Raw genomic sequence first — 23037 nt, forward strand, 5'->3', positions numbered from 1 at the left:
AAGAACATTTAGAGGAATTTGGCCAGACTCTTTTCTCCTCTGTAATTGATGCCTCTAGCTGTGAGATCTCTTTGTTGTTGCTTGGCCAGAAATCCCCTAGAAATGCCTGTCCTTATGAGATTTGTGGCCAGATTGCCAGAGGCTACAGTCATTTCGGCAGAGATGGACATATCAAAAGCCAGATATTAAACTCTTCCTGATTGTGCATTGGAAACTGCCCCAAAGTTCATTCCAAAGCAGATTTGCAGAGTGTTGTGTTATGTTCAACCCAAGCCTCTTGGAGCCAGCCCAACCTTTAACCTGAAGCTGTAGCTTGTCTGCCCTCAGAAAAAAGGAGCAGACAAAACCATAGCAGATATGTATATGAATCAATAAGAAATAATAAACCAATAAACCAATACGGTTATCAGCAGGGCAGAGAAGTGAAATGAAGAATTCCTCTTGCTGCAGTCTCCGCAATCTGGTGCTCCTGCAAAGGTACCTCGTCCTTCTTAACAGCAAACACAGCCACAAATGGCCAAGCTGCCAAGAACTGCTAAGTCCAGTGTTTATACCCATGCACCTCAACCCACAGTCCTTTCATCCTCTTCCTATTTTATGCTGATAATGCACCAACTGTGAGATATAAAAGATCTTTTGGGCTATCCAACCTACCCCTCCTGGGAAAAGGACAGGACTTCACATTTTGATAACTGCTTGCATCTCTCCTATGCGTTACAAACTCACTCATCACCACAGCAGCAAAGAGCTGGGTAAAAGTGTTTTGCCTTAGTTTCACCTTAAACTCAAAACTTTTGCTGCTTTGAAGGAGAATTTTGTGCACAGTGCAAAGCTTAGTCTTAGCCTCCTTGCCACTGCCAGTGTCTTCAGGAGTGTGTAAAAGACAACCCTACTCTGGGCTGCAGCTTTATGGTGGAGTGAATGGAAGGGCAAGCTGCCAGGGGACATGGCCCCACGGCCTGTGCCTCACACTTCATTCACTACCGTGTGCCCACGTGCTGAGCTGGTTCTGAGAGCTGGCTGAAAATGAACCTTTTTTTTTTTTTTAATTCCTCAGATTAGTTTTCAGCCAGCTCTGTCCTCTAGTTCTTCTCTCTGTCCATAGTGGAAATTTATAAATAGGAAGAAAAGGTGGAACAAAAAGAACTAATGGGAAGGCACAGAAGTGGCAAGCCAGCATTTTTCATCTGCAGGGCCCAGCTGATAGCTGGCGTAGTTACCTAAAATTACCCTTGCCTTTGAGCTGGAGAAACAGAGGTTGGGGGTTCATGATGGCTTTGAGGGGATGCACATGCAGGCTGCCACTGCACACATTAGGTAGACCTAAAGAGGCAGTGACATTCACCAGCTCTATTTTGTGAATGGAACTCTCAGCAAGGAAGCTTTCCCTCTTGCCCTCCAGTTTCTTTACTCCTAGTTGCACGGTCATTTAACCCCTTGCAATCCCTCTCCTTGCCAGGTGGGCTTCAGGCATTTGCAGCCCATGGGAGTCATGAGTACCCAGCCTGGCAGCTGCTGTCTGTCTGTCATTCAGGTCTGAGTATTGACACAAGTGGTTTGTAAAAGAGAGGGACCGGTAGCTGCTCCAGGACTCTGCAATACAGCCAGCACAGTAGGACTGCAGACTGGGGGGAAATGGGAGGAGTGGAAGCCAACAGGCATTTTCACTCCGACCAGCCCCCCTTTGGCTCCTGGAGATGCTACAGATGGGTGGTGAAGGTCAGAGCAGAGCTGGGGGGTAAACTTTGCAGTGAAAGAGCCACGGGAGAAGGCTGTAGGGGTTTTGTCTGATTACTTAGCACTGGGAGAAGCGCACGCTGGCACCTTGAGGTCCCTATCGTGCTGCTGGAGGGCATGGCCTTGAGGACGGGACTGGGAGGGTGCCTGGATGACGGAGTACCACAGAAGAAGCCTTATCCCCGGTAGGGCTCATCGGAGCCTCGGACGGCCCCTTGCCCTCCACCCAGCCCCATCACACCCGATGGGTGTCCCAGAGGATGGGGTGCGATGGCTGGGTGCCACGGTCCCAGCCGCAGGGCAGCCCCACCGCGACTCCCAGGGCTGTCCCACGCGTGACCCCTTTCGCCACGCCACCCTCTGCGGTGTCACCGCCGGGCTGCTGCCGCCGGGATTGAGCATCGGCAGAAAGGCCGGGAGAGACCAGCCCCCCTCCTTCCCCGCTCCCCCCAAACCTCAGCCCGGGGGTGACGTCATGGTGGGGGAGGGGCGGGCAGGGGGAGGGGACCCCCGCACGTCCCTGTCCCCCTGCACGCTGCGCAGCGCGGGGGCCGGGCCGGCCAGCCCCGACGGGGCGGCCCCGGGGGCGGGGGGGTTTCTGCCGTGCTATCCCCACCCCTGGGGGGCGGCTCCTCCGTGTGCGTGTCTGTGTGTGTGTGCGTGTGTGTCTGTGTGTCTGTGTCTGTGTGTCCCCTCCCGCCCCCGCAGCGCTCCCGCCCCGGGGGGACGGTCCCGGCTGCCGCCCCCATCGCCACCACACGGGGCAGGAGGAACGCGGGGAGCGGGGGGGAGTTTCTCGGCGATTTATGGGGCGGCGGGACACGGGGAGAGCGGGTAAATTCAGCCTGTGATGCCTATAAATGGCGCTTCTCTTCCAAGGTGCACATTTATATAAAAAAAAAAATAAGGGGGGAAAAAAACCCGGTCGGTGTCATCCCCCCACGTCAGGGCCGGTGGTGGGCGTGAGGCTGTACTTCCTCCGCCCCCTCCTAATGGAGCGAACCATTCCCAGCCAGCCTTCCTCGCCCTCTCCCGCTGCCTCCCTCTTCCTCTCCTTCTCCTCTTGTCTCCCCCCCTTGTCTGCAAAGTCCTCCGCTGCTCGGAACTTGTTGGCAATGTCTATTTTTCAGCTTTCCCCCACGTTCTCCAAAGTAACTATTTAAAGATCTGCAGCCGCAAATGGTTTTACTAAATGTAGGATGGGACTTAAGTTGAACGGCAGTTATATTTCTCTGATCCTTGCTGTACAGATAGGTAAGTGGACTGCCAAATTCCGTGTCAAGTTGTGCGCACCCCAGCCCGGCTGGTGCATGCAGGAGCGGAACGTCGGGATAACCTGCGCGGGGGGCCGCGGTGCGGGGCGGCGGCGGCGGGACCCTGCTCCCCGCCTTCCCTTCGCGGTGGCAGCTTCGCGCTCCGGCACGCTGTCAAAGGCAGGGGAGTCCGCAGGAAAGGGAACCGGTTTCTGATTTCCCGTAAACCACTTTTGTTTTTTGTTTTCCTAAAGCTGTGCATGCTCACTCATACTTCGCTTTTTATTTCCCCCCCGCCTCTTCTTCCTTTTTTTCCCTCCTTTTCTCTCGGTCCCCTCGAACGGTTGCGTTTGTATCTGGTTTTCGGATATCCCCTGCATTCCCTTCCATGTACAATTTGGTGACTCCAGTGCTAAGAAATTCTCCCCCTCTCCCCGAGGGACAGAGAAATAAGAACCGGCGCAAAATGGCTTGCGAGAGATCCAGCTAGAAAGTTTTTTTGCAGAAAATCAAGGGGACAAGTGAAGGGCTCCCTTTGGGAACTAGAAGGTTTTCCCATTTACAGAGCATCATAAAACCAAAGTAAACCCATCACTAAATTAAAATAAATATTCCACTCGAATGTGGCGATTAAACAAATAAAAATTGCATTTAAAAATCGTGGAGTCCCACCGCCCAATCGTTAATTTTGTGCTTGGAGAAGACCTGTCAAAAATCGAGCAGGTCCAAAAATTTCTATATGTGCTGTTACTTAAAATAGATCAGGTTTCCTTTCATGCCGGTGTGTGTTTTGTGTGCTCGTTGCTGGTGTTTTTTAATATTTTGGGGTTTTCGCTGGTTGCTTTTGTTGGTTTGTTCTCGGGTTCATTTTATACATTTCTTTGCTGAAATTTTTTTTAGTTACGGACATTAAACAATCTCCAAGTTAATGACCACTTTGGTCCTATACAGGCAAATTTTAAAGATTATCTACTGGATAGGTAGATTCCCGAGCATGATCCAAAATTGGATTTTAAAGAAAGGGGGATTAAAGCACGTCTTTTATTATCTAGACTATCAGGTGTGAAGACCCCTTTGAAAATATTTGGCTGCAAAAGAATCCTGATACACTTAAAAAAAAAAAATAAATAAAGCTCGGCATTGCTATTTAGAGATCCTTTTGCTCGGTCACACTCCTCTCCAGAAAACCTCTGCAGCATTTTGTGGGTACCAAAGAAAGGAGAGGAGGAAAAAAGGGGGGGAAAAAAAAAAAAAAAGGAGGGGACAATTAGAAAGGGAGGCAAAATGTCTTGAACATTTCCTCTTCTAAAAAGGGGGAAAAAAATATTGCAACGAAACGTTGACCTCTGGGAAATGTGTTTAAATGATGCAAACCCCTACATTCGCATTACCATTCCTTTTTAAATAGGGCTGAACTCTTCAGATGGCCAGTTTTTGTACTGTCAGAGAAAGAAGGGAGAAGGCTTCATTTGGATGATATCCTTAATTTCAATCTCTCAGTCCTTGCAATTTTTGTTCGTGTGTTCGTTCATTCGTTTGGAGGAGGAGCAGGATTTTCTTTCTTTTGTGTTTATTTGGTTCAGCCGAGGAAGGATTTTATTGAAATTTCAAAAGGCAGCTAGAGTCTCTGGGAAATGCCGTTCCCGGGCTGGCGTGAGCATGAGCAGTCATTTGGAAAGTTACCCCCAAATACTGCTGCACACCGCGGGGATGGTGGCGGTGCGGTGGCTTTGCGGTGCCCTGGAAGGGGACGGCTTTGAAGCTCGTGGAGGGCTTTTCTCCCCTCTGCTCCTCCTTCGGTATTTCGGGTAACCTTCCCCCCACCTCCTCCACACCTCCCCACCCCCGGAATCAGCTTCTGGTTATCGGTGTGGGGTTTGCAAAGGGTCGTTGGCTTTGTCCCGTCCCCGCTAAAGGCTCGTGTGAAATGGGTGCTCGGCTCGTTCCCAAAATGTCTATGCACCGGGACTTAAAAAAAAAATAAATAAGGGGGGAGGGGGGGGATGTTATTTATTTATTTAGGCGTAGGAGATTGGAGCTGTCCGAAATCCTTGACATTTTGGGAGGTGACCGATGAGGGGTGTGGGGTGGGCTAAGTCTCCCATGAAGGGACAGAAGGGATAGAGCAGTCGCAGGACTGGGAGGACGGGGAATGGGTTTCGGGAGGGGGCCCGGCCCGTCACGGAGGGCTGCTGCGGTCCTGCTGCATTGCACATTGCTGCACACTCTTATCTTTGAATGGGGGGTGTGGGGTGTGGAAGGTCGTGGCAACAGCAAGGCGCAAGCGACCTAGTTAATGAGAAATCCCGTTGTCTTTGAACCAGGCAGGAACCTTGTCTATCCGCTTTTGGTTTTTCCCCCATCTTTTTTTTTCTTTTTTTTTTTCTTTTTTTTTTTCTTTTTTTTTTTTTTAATTTTTTGGCGGGGTTTAGGGCAGCTTTGGACCGGGGATACCCTGTGCGGAGGCAGCGGCGCGGACAGACAGGACCAGGCTGTCCCTCGGGGGCGAGGGATGCTCGGCTCGCCATTGGTCCCAAACGTGACCCCCTCCCACACCCCAGCCCCGGCCTGGGTTTAGGGTTCCTCTTCGAACCCCGGATTTCAGCACAGCCCGACACTTTTTTGCAGAAATTCGTGGCAACTCCCCCTCCGTTGAAGCTGCTGGAGCGGGATGGCGCGGGTTTTATAGGACATGGTTTTATCCTCGGGATGGTCTTCGGTTCTTCTCTGTTTGTTTGCCTGGCTTTTTTTTCCTATCGTAGCCAATGTCTGGAGCCTGCTGGGGGTTTGATGCGACGGCTGGTGCTGGTGTGTATGTGTGTGTGTGTGTGTGTGTGTGTGTGTGTGTAGAGGGGAGTGGCCACCAAGTCATGTTAGCGATGAATCAAACGGCAAGAGGAGGATTTGGGTTGAAACAGTGTCTTTTGGAGTCAGCCATTTAGCTTGTAACCGGTACCTGGCAAGGAAACACATACACACCGTCACAACCATTCCCGGGGGACACGGCGCGGGAGGGGACCCCCACCCAACGCCCGACGGTGTGGGAGGCAAGCGGCTCCTCCTCAAGGGAGGGGGAAGCCCCTTCCCGCCCCCGCTGGCCGCAGCGACGTCCCCAGGCCTAGGGACACCACGGCGTCTCCATCTCCCGTCACGGGCAGACAGCGGCTGGGAGTCAGCCCCTCGCCGTGCCCGGGTACCCCCGCCCGCCGGGCGGCTGCGGGCATGTGCGGGATGCTGTGCGGCGGCACAGGCCCTGCCGCGGGTCCCGCGTCCCGTCCCGTCCCGTGCCCTCTCGGGGCAGCAGGAGGAGCCCCGCAACTCATTTTCTTCAGCCGTTTGCCCCGCTCCCCCAAACCCGCTGCCCCGGCATCCCTCGGGATGGCTCTAGTAAAGGGCGCTCGGTTCAGTACAACAGGAACCTACACAAGAGCAACCGCCTGCAAACTGCTTGCACGGTGTTTGCCCAGCGACCTGGGCGATAGGGAGCGTGTGCGTGTGCGTCCGCCTGCGTTTGTGCGGAGAAATGCTCCTACTGCTTCGAGGCGGAATTTTCCAACAAAGGATCAAGCCCGGGGAGAAGCAGGCAGCGCATCTTCACCTCCCCTCTTCCTCTCCCCGCAAAGAAAAAGAAAGGGGAAAAAGGGAAAAAAAAAAAAAAATCAACGCCACTAGTCCACAGGCACCGAACCCTCCGGTACTAAAAAAGCAAAGGGCGAAAAGCCCCTGGCTCACCTCCTCGAGTGGCCGACGGCGAGCCTGGCTCGGTCCCACCGCCCCTCTCCTGCCCCAGGTCGCGCCTTTAGCAAGGGCTGGGGGCGGGCCGGGGGGAGGAGGAGGGGAGAGGCGAGTCGGGGGCGGCGGGGCGGAGGGCCGGGGGCGAGGGGCGGCGGTGCTGACCTGTGCCCCTGCCCCCCCAGCGTACCTGGTGCAGGCGGTGAGAGCGGCGGGGCGGTGCGATGCGGTCTTTAGGGGCTTCTCGGACTGTTTGCTGCGGCTGGGCGATAACATGGCCAACTACCCGCAGGACCTGGACGACAAGAGAAATCTCCAAACGATCTGCGCGTAGGTCTTTCCTCTCTCCTTCGGGGCCGCGGGGGGACAATGGGACCAGGGCTGGGTAAGGGGGGGCGAGGCTGGATGGTGGCGGGAAGGAGGGAAGGAACAGAAGTAGCGCGAGGATACGCTTTGGGGTTGGATTCTCCGCTCCAGGGTCCCTCCAAGCTCACTGCCACGGGGACAGGCCGGGCTTGGGGAACAGTGAAGTCTGGAGGGAATTTTTACAATGTCTTTTAATTTTTTTTTTTTTGCCTCCGTGAATCTGAGGTGTTTTTTCTGCTGGTTTGTTTTGGTTTGGTTTTTGTTTTGCTTTTTCTTTCTTTCCCTTCCCTACTTAGCTCCTCTTTCGTATTCTTTCCCTTCCCCCGCTCTGCACTGGGGTGCTGTCATTAGCTGCACGGGTGTCGTTATCCCTTTCCTTATTCCTGCCTTCGGGACACACTCAGCGACAGGCTCCGGGCTTCCCCCGAGCGCCGCAGGCAGAGGCCGGTGGAAGGCTGCCCACCCGGGCGGGGGACAGCCGGCGCTGGGGAGGCGGCTTCCCGCAAAACAAAACGTAATTAAAAAGGAAAGAGCCCAGTCATGATATTAATCGCCCAGCGGCAGAGAGGCGGCCGTCCCAGCGCCAGCTCTCCTCTGCCTCCTCCACGGCCCCGGGAAAGCCCATTTGCCCCCAGTTTCACCCCGCTCCTGCCGCAGAGGGGATAAGAAGGAAAGGGCAACGATAAAGGGGAATAATAATAATAGTAATAATATTAATAGTAATAATAATAATAGTAACAACTACAATAACAGAAACAAAAATATTAGAGGGAGAAAAAGAACTCGCCTTGCAAAATCGTGTCCCGGACAGGGTGGAAGATACGGTCATTTTCGATATGTCGGGGAGGAAAAAAATATCCGCCACAAAACAACAAAACAAAAAACCCCAAAGTCAAACCACAAAAAAAAAAAAAAAAAAAAAGAGGCTGCAGCACAGGATATTCTCCTTGTTTTTCGGCGCAAACTCCCCCCATTAAAAACAAACAAACAAACAAACAAAATCATATTTAGAAATGAGATAATGTCTTTAGACATAAGCGAGTTTGGAATAGTTTTGGTTTTTTTTATTTTGCTCTGCAAAATTCAGAAAACAAAAGACATTAAATGGGATGGTGAGAAGGAGAGGAAAGGAGAGGAAAGGAGAGGAAAGGAGAGTGAGGGGGGGAGGAAAGGAAAGGAAAGGAAAGGAGAGGAAAGGAAAGGAAAGGAAAGGAAAGGAAAGGAAAGGAAAGGAAAGGAAAGGAAAGGAAAGGAAAGGAAAGGAAAGGAAAGGAAAGGAAAGGAAAGGAAAGGAAAGGAAAGGAAAGGAAAGGAAAGGAAAGGAAAGGAAAGGAAAGGAAAGGAAAGGAAAGGAAAGGAAAGGAAAAAGGAAGAGAAAGGAAAAAGGAAGAGAAAGGAAAAGAGAGAAGAGACTCTGTAACACTCCCCTCTTCCTACCTAGACATTTCTGAGTCAAACACCTAATAAGGCTGGCACCTCGCTGTAAATACTGGGCTGCAGTTTACTTTGTGTCCTGCAAGAGAAATAAGTACCCAGGGGCAGCAGCGTCCTGATATGATGTCTTTTGCCCTCTAGTGCCAGACCAGATGTGATCTTGATCTGTAAAAAATAACTCTTTTCCAAGACCCTTTTCCTGACCACCTCCCACCGTCCGATAGCTTTTGCCCTGTGCCGAGATGTGTATTGAAAGAAGACGGTGAAAGATTTAATTTTCCTTTGGGAGATGCAATTACAGCAGAAATACTGCAGGAGAGGCACACTCTCAGACTCTGGCTTCTCAGTATCTCATTATTTATTACAAATGTAGCAAACATTGGGAGTCTACAACCATCTTAGAGTGCTCATAAATTAGAAGCTGTAGGACTACTTCGAAAAAAAAAAAAACAGGGAAAGAAAGAAAATCAAGACCCAGTTTTGCAGACGTCTGCCTTGAGGCGTGGGGGAAATAGAAGGCAGAGGGCAGATTCGGGGTGATTTTCGATAACACAGACACGGAGAGGAAAGATCCTCCTGTATCCTCCCTATGTGGTCCATGGGACGACGGGTCCTGCCCCGGCGACAAACGCTGGTCCCATCCCCGTGAAGAAAGAAATTGAAAGAAAAAGGGAAAATTTGTGCAAATAGCTGGAAATTATCCTAGGAAGGAGAATCCCTTCGCTGCCTATAGACCCCTGGCCATGGATCAGGGGTTCCTCCCGCCGCCCTGCTGCGGGTCGCTGAGAGGCGCCCAGACAGGAAAGATGCTCTTTCCTTCTTCTCCTACTCTTCCTGCTTCTCCTACTTTTGCTCCTTGCCATTTTACTGCAGTAAGGGCCCTTTCCTGCCCCGAGGAATCCCCCCCCTAGGGTTTCAATGCGCCGCACCCGAACGGCGCCTTTCCCACCCCCGTCTGCCCTCTCCCACCGGTGACGAGAAACCCTCGGGACGCCCGTGGGCTCCTAGGCTGGCTTCTGACAGCCGAGGGGTGCTTGTCCCCCACCCCTTCAGGCAAAGACCCCTCCGCCACAGACCCAGCAAAGCAATTTTTGCAGTACCCCGCCCGGGCTGGTGCCGAAGGCGGGGTTGGGGATGGGGGGGACCCCCGAAACCACAGCCAGCGGCTCCTCCCCGCCGGCCCAGCCTCCCTTTTAGGCATGCCCGGCTCGGCTCCGCCAGCGGGAGGAGGGGGCGGCGGGCCCCAGGGGCGGGCCCCCTCCCCGGGAAGGTGGACGCGTGCCTGTTTTGACGCCGGCTGCTCTCCCCTCCTGCAGGTACTGGGATGATTTCCACGCCTGCACCCTCACAGCGCTCACCGATTGCCAGGAAGGAGCGACAGACCTCTGGGAGAAATTGAGACGGGAATCCAAAAACCTCGATTTCCAAGGCAGCTTATTTGAACTGTGCGGAGGCGGCAGCGGCGCGGCACCGTCCCTCCTCCCGCCGGCCTTGCCCCTGCTCCTGGCGGCTCTGTGGGCCGCCCTAGTGACCTGGCTGCCTTTCTAGGGGGGCGAGCACACTCACACCCACACCCTCTCCATGTGCTGGATCTATAGAGGAAGTGTCCATCCGTTGCTTTGGGGACGTTGTGCTTTTCTGTGGTTGATGATGATGATGATGGTGGTGGTGGTGGCTGATGATGGTGAAACACCCATGTAGGACTGTGGAAGCGTTCTCCCTTTTTTTTTTTTTTTTTTCTTTTTTTGTGTTTTATTTGCCAAATCTTACCAAACAGGCAGCGGCGCGCAGCCCAAATCGGACCTCAGCTTTACTATCGCTTCGAATCAAAAATAGAAAAAAATATAAAGAAACAAACTCGAGCCCTCGTTGTGCAAACGCAATCTCAGGAACGGCTCTGGGCCACCTACTGCTAAGGCTGTAACCGGCCGGGTACCTCCCGGCGAGCCACGGGCTCCGCTAAAAATGTGGCAGTGTGCGAGGCGAGAACAAAAACCGCAGACAGGAAAAGGCACTGGCGAGAAATCCAAGGTAGATGTCCACGTGTGAAGCATATGGTGAATAATTCACAATCTCTCATCTTTCCTCCACAGTCGCTTGTTTTTTTGGTCATTCCACTAAAAAAAAAATTAAAAAATAAATAAAAAAGAGCATTTTTCCTCAAGGGGAAAAGAGAGCGAGAGAGGGAGAGAAAGAGAGGGAAACGAACAGCTAAGGAAGGAAGGAGCAAGAGAAAGAAAGACGTATCTAAATGACCGGAGAAATGAAGGAATGCTGCTAACATCTCTGAGAGTTTACCTTTACTTGCTGTTCGAAGGCATCTTTCCGAATTCACTGCCTTTAATTTTTTCCTCCTCTTTGTTTTAGATGTTACACATACCAGTGAAATACCTGAATATCCAACCGTAGAGATCACAAAAAGGGGGCTTAAATGTAAACCTAAAGGAAAAAAAAAACAAAAAACCAACGACAACAGCAAAATGATTTTGAAAAAAAAAAAAAAGCCTTGATTTTAAAAGAGAAGAAAAATGTAATTTAAACAAAAGTTTATTATAAAGTCAATTCAGCAAAAAATAACAAAAAAAGATTTGCTACAAAGTATAGACAGAAGTATAAAATAAAAATTATTGTTTGAAATGAGGGTGTCGTCCTTTTTATAAAATATACCTAGAGTATCTTGGAAAGGACAGGGCTTTTAAGGCAAGGAAGTCTAAATCTTGAACCCATCCCTTGGCGTACACGGCAATTTCAGTTCAAACAAGGACAGGGTGGCTGAATCGCTAAGTCGAAGCCTTTCTTTCTCTCTCTTTTTTTTTTCTTCTTCTTCTTTCTTTTCCTCCTTAAAAATATGCTGTAAAACCTCCCACCCTCCTCCTCCTCCTCCCGAAGCCGCGAACCGCAGCACCCCCGTTTCCCGGCCGCCCGGGACTGGCGCAGGGAGCCCCGCGCAGCGGCGGGGGCGGGCGGCGCGGCTCTCCCGCGGGCGCGGAGCGGTGCCGAGCCCCGGCGGAGGGAAGGCAGCAACCACCATTAAGGAGGAGGCTGCGGAGCCGGAGCCGGGGCGCAGAGGAGCCCTTTCATAATTAATAAGGCAGCTCAGCCGAAGGAGCAAGGGGAAGGGGGGACGGGGTATTGATTTCGCAGCAGAAGCTGCTCTAACCTCGGCTATTTATAGATGCCTGATGCCTTTATAAAGAAATACACATCAAAGAGTAAACACGTCCTTTTTACTTATAAGACCAGAGCCCAGCTGGCGATCGGGGATGGGTGGGTGATGGGGAGGTAGGGACCACGAATTGGTGCGAGGTGATTTATTCCGCTGAGGAGCCGTTGCCTGTGCAGTAGCTCTCCTTTGCCAATGTGTAGGGTGGCAGGGTCTCTCCTTCGCCCCCTCTCCCTGCTCCCTCCCTTCCCAAAGTCCGCAATGTAATGTGTAAGCAATAGCAAATGTAACAGTTCATAAATCAAACAGTGGGTCGCAAGCCAATCTGCATTTCCCAAACGGTTTGAATCCCAGCAACGAATGTGCTCAGGAACTGGAGCCAGGCGCCTTTACCACTGGAAGCAATGTTGATTTTTTAATGATAAAATACATTATGCTTGTGTTGGGGGGGCTTTGCAGAGCTCAGCCTCGCTTCGGCAGACACAGGTCTGCTTGAATTTCGTTTTACTTTGGCCTCCCTCTAGACTCAATCCCCACCACCGCCACCAGAAAAAAAAAAAAAAAAAAAAGAAAACTCTGGAGAGCAGAGCTTTGTTTAAATGGTTTGGGTTATTTTCCCTCCCCACAGAGGATCTAGACCTAAATTGATTTTTCTGTGCACATCTCTGTATTCATGAGGTCAGGCGCTGCTGTTATGGTTTCCTGTAGCACGAAATGCCAGATGCCGAGGACAGAGGGGAGAAAGAGACCTTGCTTTGGTGCGAGGGGCTCCGCAGCCTGCTGTTTGCGCCGGCTGTGCCCCGGGGACCCCCGCCGGCGGCCGGCAACGCGCCCCGCTCCGCCCCGGGGTGCCCGGGCTCCGGTCCCGCCCGCTGCCGGCATCCCCCGGCTCCGCGTCGGGCGTGCTCCCGCCGCCGCCCCCGCCTTCCCGGCTGCTGGACGGAGGAAGATGGAAGGGAGCCTACCAGCTTTCCCTCACCCCACAGAAGAAAGCTGAAACGCCCTAATAAGGGGTGATTTCCAGCTCATTAGCGGACTCGAGTTATCTCCGTGTGAAGTTCAATTACTAATGAATAATCTCTCCGTAATTAGCACATCCCCCAATTAACCCTCCGTTGAGGAGAATAATAAACGGTGGCAAACCAGTGAAAAACAGCCGAGCTGGTGGGGAGGGTGCCCGGTGGTCGTTCCCGGGCCCCTTTCCTCCCCCCTGTCTCCCCCTGGACTCTCCTGTTTGGGGCTCCCAATTGTCGGGCACTCATCCCCGGGTCACAGACCGGCCACCGGGCCTGCCGAGCTAGCCGGGATGCACTAACCTGCATTGCACCCCGGAATTTCCTGCACAGGCGGCAGGGACAGCAACAAACCCCGGTCCCGCCGGCTCAGCTCCCCCTGGACAAAATGGCAAGCGAGGCTCTCCCCGCCGGCAGCTCCGTGGTTTTTTCAGGGGACACGAGCAATCAACAAACTCCCCCTTCCCTTCCGCCCGTTCATTTTATAAGAGCCCTTCAGTGCGCAAGGCATTGGTTGTTCCCTTTTCTGCCCCTTTAAGGGGTCGTTTCTGAAGCCTGAGTGCAATGGTGGATTTTATGTATTTATTTTTTTCGACCACAGAGACGGAGGGTTGCTCTGCCTTGCCTTGTTGTGAGGCCAAGGAAACATGAGCCCTCCGCCAAGTCTCAGAAAGGCACTGAGTGTACTGGACTTGCCTCCTGCCGCCTTGCACCTGTAGGGTTTGTAAAGGCTGCGGGAAAGGTTGGGGTGTCTCTTGCCAGGCTGGTCCCACTGCCCCAGGCAGCGGCTGCTGTGGCAAGAGCTGGAAGAGGTTCAAGCCTCTAACATCCCTTCTTAACTCCTGGGCAAACGTGAGCTGGTGAACTGGAGAGGGGAAAAACGCAACAGAAAAGCGTTTAAACCTTGACAGTGACCACAGTAAAATTATCCTCTGCCTAAAAGAAAATGCACACACATGCACGCATAGTGGGGGAAGAAAATAAGCATGAATGCAGACCAACTGGGAAAAAAACCAGAGCTGAAACAAAAGACACGCCGGTGCATTTCTAGCTGGCTGGATAATCAGGAAGGGTTGCAGCCATTGCGGCTCTGCCTGCCCTAATTCCTATCCCCAGCTCCGACTGAGCAACCGCAGCCCCGCAGTCCCCGGAGGGCCGCAGAGCGCTGGCTCCTTCCCCGGCAGCGCTGGATGCACCCGTGCTTGGCAGGCGGCTGCTCTCCTGCGGCCTCGCTCCCCCTTTTAGCAGCCTGGCCGAGCCCTGCAGGGAGGGCTGTGCCTTGCCCCTGCTCGGGCTGCCCTCTGAGACGGCGAGACCCTGCCAGCACTGGGCTGAGGTGGTGGCGGTCAATTATTTTTGCTCGAAGGGAAAAAAAAAAAAAAAAAGACCTTTTCCCATCTGTTCAAAGGCTGTAACAAGGAGATGGAGTGGGCCTGCACTGGGAGCAAAAGCTTGAGCCAGGACACACAAAATTGAGGAAAAAACTATCTGAGCAGTAGTGAGGGCAAACTGGTTGGTGCTTATGGAGGGAGCAGGGAGGCATGGTATGAAAGTAAGGTGCAATATCCATTTCTCACAGGACTTTCTGGTGGCTATGCCCACTTCTCAGAGGATGCAGCCAGATGCTGCTGGTCCTTGGCTCATTTGCACAGTCGAGGGATGAATGGATTGGTGACTCTTCCAGCCCTCTTCCTCTCCAGGGTCCTTTTAAAATCTGTGCAGTTGCTGTCCTGCCCAGTGAAACCCAGTAAGTTCTGTGAAGGGCTGACAACCTAAGGAGAGAGAGAACAGTTCAGCCTTTCTATTCATCAGGACTGATTCATTAATGGTTAGTGCCATTAGGTGCACTACAGTAGTGCCTGAGGGCCCCAATTAAAGGAAAAGTGAGCTTGTTAAATCCAGAAAGCCAGATTCTCCCTTTGATACTCCTGCCTGATGCAGAGGTGGTGCCTCCAGGGTGGGCAGCAGGAACAGCCCTGGCTTTCTATGTGAGCAGCCTCTGTGCCTTCCCCCCTCCCTCCTCCAGCTTTTCCCTCTCCCTTGCCTTAGTTGCAGATCCTGCTTACAGGGTGCTGCAGAACAAGGCTGTTGCAGGAGTTGGCTGGCAGGACTTGCAGGAGGAGGTGGCAAATCAGCTTATTTTTCTGAGCCACTTCATTCTTCATCACAAGTGGGTTTGGGTGGGCTTTTTTTGGTTTAGGTTTTGGGTTTTTTTGGGCAGGGTTGAGAGCAGGCAAAGTGGTGGGGATTGCAGAGGAGTCTGTTATGAAATCAGATGCAATTTTAGATGTCTGAAAGAGTTTCTTTAGGCTAAAGGCAGCTGAAGATCAATTGCACTGTTGGCAAATGGGCTTCCAGCTGGCTGGTGCCTCTCTTGAGGGACAGTTTCAACCCAGGGCCCATTGCCATGATAGTACAGGAAGGGGCTTTCCTTTGCTTTGGGCTAAGGATCTTCTGCTGCCCAGTTCCACCAGTGAGAAGAGAAGCTGGAGATGATGTGGGAGAGTGACAACAGCACTGTTATTGGTGAGTTATTGGCTGTTCCTTTCCCCTCAAATCCCCATGATGGGTCTGTGCTAGAAGATTTTGCTCAAAGCCCCATACTCCTGAACTATGGGTTCGCTAACAAATGGGCAGACTGCACTGGCACAGGCTTTGCCTTTCAGGAGGTACTGAAGAAATAGGTCTAAATGGATCAAATTCTCAGAAACCCAGCCTATGGCTTGTGACTTAGCTTTTTAGGCTTTATTGTTTGTTTTATTTTGTTTCTTTGTTTGCTTATCTCCAAAGCTGATATGAAGAAAAGATGGAAACAGCCTCCTGAAGGTCAAGGTGAGGCTGACCAACACCTGAGTGCTGGCATTCACCAGCAGTAATAAATCCCTGCTCATAGGTGCTGGAAGTCTCTTCAGCCAGAGAAACAACATTGCTGCAGGGGACAAACAACTAGTCCTGACCTTCTTTACACAGCCATTCTCTGGGAAAAAGTATCCCCTGAAGTCAATGTGCGTTCTGCCCAGGTAAGGATTTTGAGTGCTCGGTTTTACCTCAGACAGGAATGTTGTCCCAATATGAACTCCAGGTTCATGCCACTGAAATACAAAGAGCTTTGTGTGTGCATCGTGGATTGCACCTCCAGATTTCTTGCCAATGATACCAATTTATTAAGGACTGTGGAGAACGTACTAAATCTCTCAAGCATCAAAGATCAAATCTAGATCAAACCTGCAGGGTACTTTTATTTTTTACCAGGAAGCAGCCTCAAGAGTGGATGGGCAGTACATCCTTCAATACCACTTTAATACCACCAATTTCTTTAACACTTTGGAAACTACTGGATATTCAAACTGTTCCTCCCCAAGGCAGCAAACAAAACCCTCAAAATCTCAGTCAACCAAAGTAAAAAACCAAGTAACCAACCAAAAAACCATTAGTAACTATAGCAAAGAAACAGTCACTGATACTGATAGGAGTCATTTTAATCAGATTTATCCCACCTTAAACCTATTTTGCTGCAGACACTGTCAGTAAGCTTCTTTCAGATGTACATGGTCTAATTCTGCCAAATGCACCCTTCCAAGAGTCAAACCATGTGTCTAGTATCGTCTCTCTTTGTCACAACTGCTAACAGAAGTACTTCTGACAATAGTAGTACCTTAAGTACAAGAAGTTTTGCAGTAAATTGTCAGTTTGATATTTGTGCTTCTTTTAATGTGTTTTATTTTGACTGGGTAGTGTAGGAGGTCTTATCCATTCCTGTGCTCCCCTGAGGCACTTTTAATTTTCCAGTCCTCTGGCACAAGCTGCCTTTTGCAAAGGAATGATTCCTGTAAAGCCACTGCCTCATTTTGTTTCCCATATTCTAAGAAATCCTTAAATTATGTTGTCAGATGAAAAATCCAGAACATATTTTGTTAGCATGGAACATTGGTCACATTAGTTTCGCAACGCCTCATTGAAGGATCCAATATGTCAGAAAATTGTCCTAAGCTTTGCTTTCTATTGAGGCTTAATAGGTGCCCTTGTCCCTTTTACTAGACCCATGATGCAAGACTTGTTTTTGTTCTGTTGCCAAGACATTTCACTTGATCTCCTTCACCCTTACTCCTAGTGTCCATTAAATGGGAGTAGCACTTTCAGACCTTTGAGATTTGTGAAAAATGCCATGAGGAGATAGGCTTTATTAATTAGAAAAATCTTATTTTATCTTTTAGCTTTCATCAGAAGAAAAACGCCCAGATTGAAATGACAACAACAAATAATAGGTAAAGGATGCTCCCCTGTTGCTTCACAGATCTGTTATGTAACAGAGAACATTCATCCCTGGGAGCAGGAGAGTTGTGTTTCATGTCCCTCTCCAAAGAAGCATCATCTTAAAGAAGGCTGTAGCAGCCCAGCCTCATGCAGATGCTGCGCTGCAGGCATTTCAGGCTATGAATTTCAGCCCGTGCCCTTGGCTAGACTGTCGAGGGCAGGTTGCCATCCCTGTCCTTGCAGAGATCTCAGTTCATTTTCAGCCATGTCGCTCACTGCTCACAAGCCCCATTTTGCTGTGCATCAAGAGTTCATTTAATTACCTTCCCTCCATTTTCTTTAGGTGTTGGTGATTTGCACTCTCTCCACCTCCATCAGATATCTGGCACATCAATACTTAGAAGGCTTAGGAGAAGAAGAAAACATCAAAAACAAGAAGAAAACACAAAAAGTTGCACAACTCTCCAGTCTTCATTTTAGTGTCAGCTGTGGTTAGTTTGTTGTTTTTCTTTTTTTCTGTAAGATGAGTGATTTCCACTTCTTTTTGAATCCTACCTGTGCAAATACCTTGTTTTTCTCCCTAGCAAGTGTTAACAAGGAACTGCAAGGGTTTTGTCCAGGCTCAGTAGTCAGGCAGTCCTGGGGTGGCTGACTTCTAGGAAAAACCACAGCAGGAACAAACAAGAGCCAGCCTACGCACCAGGCACAGCTTTTGCTGGTCTTCAGCTTATGTTCCAGCTCACACTCGTGGTAAATGAATCGCAGTTAGCAACAAATGCAAGGAGCGCAGACCCTGGACGCTTCATCATGGAGCTGCCCTTAGAAATGATGGTCCATTATGAGGCAGCTTCACCCTCCTCAGTGGAGCTGTGCCAGCTCACAGCAATTCAGGACTTGCTCTGCTCACTGAAGTCCGTGCTCTGAAGTTTCCAATCTCATCCTTTTTGTGAACCAGATCATGCAAATGGGGGCACCGGAGTCACAGGGAAGTCGAGTTCCACACAAGTACTGGCATGAGAAGGAGCAGCAATTAGCTCTAAATTCACTCTACCAGCCTGTCATTTCTGAGCTCTCCCCTGCTGCTCTGCAACTGGAAGCCTTGTGCTCTAGAAGAAGGGGAGAAGAACATTTTGCTCATGCTCATATTAATCAAGTCATCTTGTGAGCTGCTGAATCTGTGAAATTGTATCTCCCATGGAGTTCAGTGGTAATGACTGTCTTCAATGTGGACTCTCTGGTGTCTAATAATACAGTTATATTTCTGCAGTGGATGCACTCCCGGCATTTTTTCTCCTCCTCCTGCCTACTTCCACAACACTTGTAGGCAGCTCAAACCTTTGAGACTTCTATCCCCTGTCAAGTTTGATCAAACTCAGTTCACAGGCTCAAAAAATTATTTAGGAGGGACCGACTGGCACTTGCACAGACAGTGTGATCTCATAAGCTTCCTTTCCTTGGGAAACTAGGCTACCAACCTAGCAACAGGGCGAAAAAAAAGCCATCCTGCTAGCAAAAAGGACCTAAACACCAGGAGGAAAGAGGAGAGGTGGGAGAGGAAAGTGAAGCCGTTTTGAAGGGAAAAAAATCGCTGCCTTGTGGCTGCAGAGCTCTCACACACTTAAAGGGCCAGCCTTGGAGAGACATGCTGGAGAAAATATTCTCCAGGAGATGGAAAGTTCTCTCATGAAAATTGGTAAGGGAGAGAAACGACCTGGATTCATCTCACCACCTGGCATGCTAAATGGATATCTATATGGTAAGGATCGTCTCTGGTGACACCTGTTTTTCTCTGTGGACTAGAGGAAGACACAGACACAATTAGCATGCAACCTGTATGCCTGCAGTATCTAAAGCGAGGTGTGTCCTATCCCAAAGGGAATGATCTTCTTCCCGCTCTCCCCTTCAGACCAAAGTTTTCCATGGTGCTGCTGCAGGGTTTGTTACTTCATGTACTACATTTGTATTTTAGAAAAGCTGCTGTGTGTCTTAATAGCTGCAGATGTATGCATGGTTTTACTGGGCATTTATTATCACTTATCCTCTTTGCACTGAAACCTTTCCTGTCCTTGTATCTTATGGAATAAAATTCTTTAAGTGAGCTTTAATGATTCTATGATTCTACTTCTTTATAAATTAGGGAGCTGTCTTCCCACTTTTATTTGCTATCACACAGTGTCTGAGGCTGTCAAAAGTATTATAGTGCATACTCATATAAATTGATATTTAATTTCAGTAATTATAATGTCACTAATTGTGTTTTTGCACCTGATGCAATTACTCACATTCATCTATTGAGTTCTGCTTTGTTCTTTCTAGATTTAGGCGTTCCCCTGCTCTTCAATCTTCCCTGCCTATGGTAGATCATATACACAATGAAACTCAGAAAAAAAGGCTCAGAGCTTCCCGTCAATTTCTGTGTGCCAAATGAATGGGATAGTTTGGAACTCTGTGTGTAGCTGGAGTGCAGGATATGCTCAAAATCCCACTGACTATTTTCATGTAATTTTTATGAGGCTTAGAGGGAGTCATGTTATCCAAATATTGCACAGTGCAATTGTTTGTACTGGCCTACTCCTAAAGGTTTTCTAATTTTTAGAGGGCTTCTTTGCTTGTAGCCTTTCACTTAAAATTACTACAGGGCTGCTGTGGCAGCCCCTTTCACCTGGCTTCACAGCCCTCTTTTCCTCACAGCCTTGCAGGGGTGCATTTTTTATGCCATATTCCCTGGGAAAAAGCTTCCTATATCTCAGCCATCCTCCTGTGCTCCTCTCCTCTACCTTCTCATCACGTTGCTGTCAAGTTATAATTCATATCATTCAGCACTGAAGTTCCCAAACTCTCTCCACTTGGTGCCTTCTAGACTGATGAGTACATATTAGAACAAATATTACATATAAAGAGTGTATAGTAGTAATTTTAATATAAATAATACCTAATTATAAATGCATATGAGGTGTATCAGCCAATCAGCGTGCAACATTCCTACTTGATCAAGCATAATCCAGCCAGTGCCAGTGTTGCCATCAGACAAAGATCACTGGAAGGCAGCTTGAGCAGGCTTTAATGAATTAATGAATAATTTTACTAGGGGCTGGTTGTTGATATGACAGTGATCTCCTGCTGCACTGGAGCAGACACTAGGAGAGAGCGGCCACCTGAGGACTCCCGACTGCATCCCGTCTGGCTACAATTTTCCTTTTAACCTTGAACCTCGTGTATGCCATCAGCTACAAAATCAGTGAATAAAGCATGTCCTTCGTGTCTGTCAACCTGCCTGAACTTTCTCTGTGTTAAAGTGCAAAGTAAAAAAATAATCTGGGCTTCAGAATTCCCGCTCTGTCCCAGCAGAGTTTGAGGATAGCGTTCCCTCTTCTCAAAGATGCCCAAGACTCATTGGCCTCTGGGTTATAGTCCACACAGAAACTTCTTTTGGTTCTATTTCATTAAAACAAAACCTTCAGTGGGCAGTACATCTTTATTTTTATTGCCACATGTCAATATTATTGCCATCCATTATTTCACTTTAGGAGTGGCTTTATTATTCTAGCTTGAAAACTGTTCTCAACTGTCTTAAATTAAACCAACATAAATTTAATTTAACCTGAAGGGAATGGCTACCTCCCAGACAGCTGCTATGCTTCTCTCTGCTGCTAGCAGTGTGTGGTGCTCCAAATGTCATGTCCTATGACACAGTGAAGGCTGCATCTGGGCCTGAGTGTCCATGTGGTAGTGAGCACTTACTTCACTCAGTTTTTCTAGTTTAGCTCATCTACAAAACAAGCCCTTTGATTGGGTGACCGAATTCACCACTTGGTACAAATGTGTGTACTCTAGAGACCATGTCAGAACAGTGGGGCCTGAGCTGGGCACCCAGCAGGCAATGAGGTACAGTGACAGCAGACATGTGTTATACAAACTGCTGCTTGTACAGGTTTTTGAATAAACTTTTGTTTTTGCTTCTTTGGAGCAAAGACCAAGAGGCCTGCAGAGATCCTCTCTAGGAAAAAAATGCCTAGAACAACATTAAAAGGTAATTTGTGCTGATATGTCTGGAGAACTCAACCTTAACAATAAGGTGAGTCACCTAAAAGAGGACCTACAGCCCTTAAAACAAATATATCTGAACAAAACCTTGTTGATAACAGGTATTTCCTGATGATGTTCATCTATCAGAAATTACATGGATCACACATGAACATCAAGATCTCTTATGGGTCTCTTCAAGCCTTTTTCACAGCTTTCTAGAAATCCAACGGGATAAATAAATATCATCAGGAAATACTTGCTCTTTTAAAATATTTGCAGAATATCTTTGCAGAACATGTTCTTTTGGTTAAATAAACTATTATTTGGTCATCAGTCATTACCACTACTGAATTAATGAAAATGACTGTTGACCAGTTTTCTGAAGTCTTACAGGGGCAAAGACTTGCTAACAAATACATGAAGTTTCTCTTGCACTGGAAAGTCAGCGTATGTTGCTTTGGGATCAGAGTGAGAGAAGAAGTTTCAGCACATGAAGATGTGTTGGACATCTGTACACAACCTGCTATCCAAGTCCTCTCAGTCAGATCCACCATGTCCTCAAATGGCTACTCTTCTCTTCCAGGGCTTTTTTGCAGCACACCTTTCTTCAGCAGCGTTACGAACCATATTCCCCTCACCAACCATAAATGAGACCTCCAGATGTCAAACCCTGTAACAGGGATAGTGTCTCTTGGCACCACATCCTGAAGAGCTGATGGACTCCCAGAAAAAGGAGCAGATTACAAGGCAGTGGAGCTTTAGTATTTTTACACCATGACAGGGAAACTTGAGTTACTTACAGAAGCTGCCTCAGAGAATAAAAGTGTAGGAGGAAACACAGTCAAGAGGAAAAGGTTTACCCTGGATATTTACATTCAGTGTACAGGAAAGATGCAGATGTTTGCCCCACTTTTCTGTGCAAACAGCACCTGGCTTTACCACGTGAACTTAGCACCTTGTTTGGAGGAGCTGAGGCTGCATGAACTCTGCATTTGGCACCAAAGAAAGTAAGTCCTTGGGGGCTGTGGAGCCCTGAGAGAGAGTTTTAAATATGTATTTAAAGGTCAGACAGCAGCTTTAGCAACTCATTTTAGCTTCTTTTTTTCTCTGACGTATTCCTAAAATGGGCTTAGACTCTGGACGCACCTGTTAAAGAGGATAGCATGAACAAAATCTTCTATGATCATAAAAGTGGAGTTTCAAATCTCATATTTTTTGAGAAATATAGAAGACAAATTTAGAGCAAAAGAATACACTGACTGCAGCTGGAAGTATTGCACTTGGTAATATGGAACCTGTCTGAGGAATAGACAGAACATATATCATGTATTATTTTCTAGGTCAATGAAACTCCAAATACAAATGAACTGTCAGAAAGTTTCCTTGGGTTTATGGCACTGGTGGAAATCCTGAGTGCCTCTGGACTTGATTTTCAAAAGTTCCAGGTCCTCTCAGTTCCCAGGGTTATTACAGCTGGAACTGTGGCAGCTTCAAGTTTAAGCCCAGCTTGAATTAGAGATTTCAAGATGATAATGAAATATTTTGTTCTTAAGCTGGTGTGCAGATATGGGTTAGCTGTAGCTTTGAGTTCCATGCTTTAACTGCCTCAGGGTTGGATTGATAGGAAGATTATTTTTGAAAGAAAACAAAAACTAATGCTTGTGTAGAAAAGTGTGAATATAGGCTATTTTTAGTGGGTTTTGTGCTGTATCCCATCACCTTTACCTGTCCTCCCTGAAAGGCAGGCTTGGTAGTATGCACTGGTATTGTCTGAAGCTAGCTCTTGTTCATAGGCTTAGCCAAACTCCCTTAGGTAATGTTTATGCACTTGTATCTCCAGGCAGTTCTGACACAGTGCCTCAGGAGCAGGAGAGGCCTGTCCTGAATCTCCCCTGAGATCAGCTGATGGAGCAATGTTAGATAATGCAAGTCTCCAAGTAAGTTTCACACTCAGAGTTGCAAATTCTTCCTCAAGAAGTTTATATTCTCCCTGCACTTGTCAATCCACATGCCAAAACTGTTCTGCCAACCTGCCACTGAAGCCCTGCTTCTGTGTCCT

At 48.9% G+C, this 23037-nt stretch overlaps 1 protein-coding gene across 3 annotated transcripts; it reads left to right on the forward strand.

The window, feature by feature from the left end:
* The first annotated feature begins 2398 nt into the window (after positions 1 to 2398).
* Positions 2399 to 19057, forward strand: NRN1 (neuritin 1). 3 transcript variants are annotated; one of them, XR_007204859.1, is made up of 7 exons: positions 2399 to 2991; positions 6908 to 7052; positions 9839 to 10553; positions 15592 to 15718; positions 16913 to 16963; positions 17296 to 17443; positions 17537 to 19057. XR_007204859.1 is itself a non-coding variant. In XM_048309864.1 (3 exons), exons 1-3 carry the CDS (start codon positions 2937 to 2939, stop codon positions 10068 to 10070), a joined length of 432 nt encoding a protein of 143 aa, XP_048165821.1. In that variant the 5' UTR covers positions 2399 to 2936; the 3' UTR covers positions 10071 to 11739. The 3 variants fall into 3 exon arrangements, 1 of the variants encoding a protein (XP_048165821.1); XR_007204857.1 differs by having other exon boundaries at positions 17296 to 19057; XM_048309864.1 differs by lacking the exons at positions 15592 to 15718; positions 16913 to 16963; positions 17296 to 17443; positions 17537 to 19057 and having other exon boundaries at positions 9839 to 11739.
* Positions 19058 to 23037: the final 3980 nt, after the last annotated feature.

Source organism: Corvus hawaiiensis, chromosome 1 (genome assembly GCF_020740725.1).
Source record: "Corvus hawaiiensis isolate bCorHaw1 chromosome 1, bCorHaw1.pri.cur, whole genome shotgun sequence".
NCBI lineage: Eukaryota > Metazoa > Chordata > Aves > Passeriformes > Corvidae > Corvus > Corvus hawaiiensis.

Bases quoted from the DNA above. Each gene is read 5' to 3' on its own strand.
- NRN1 (XM_048309864.1), top strand. From the start codon at position 2,937: ATGGGACTTAAGTTGAACGGCAGTTATATTTCTCTGATCCTTGCTGTA. The intron at 2,992-6,907 runs GTAAGTGGACTG...CTGCCCCCCCAG, and splicing joins GATCCTTGCTGTACAGATAG to CGTACCTGGTGCAGGCGGTG. The intron at 7,053-9,838 runs GTAGGTCTTTCC...CCCCTCCTGCAG, and splicing joins AATCTCCAAACGATCTGCGC to GTACTGGGATGATTTCCACG.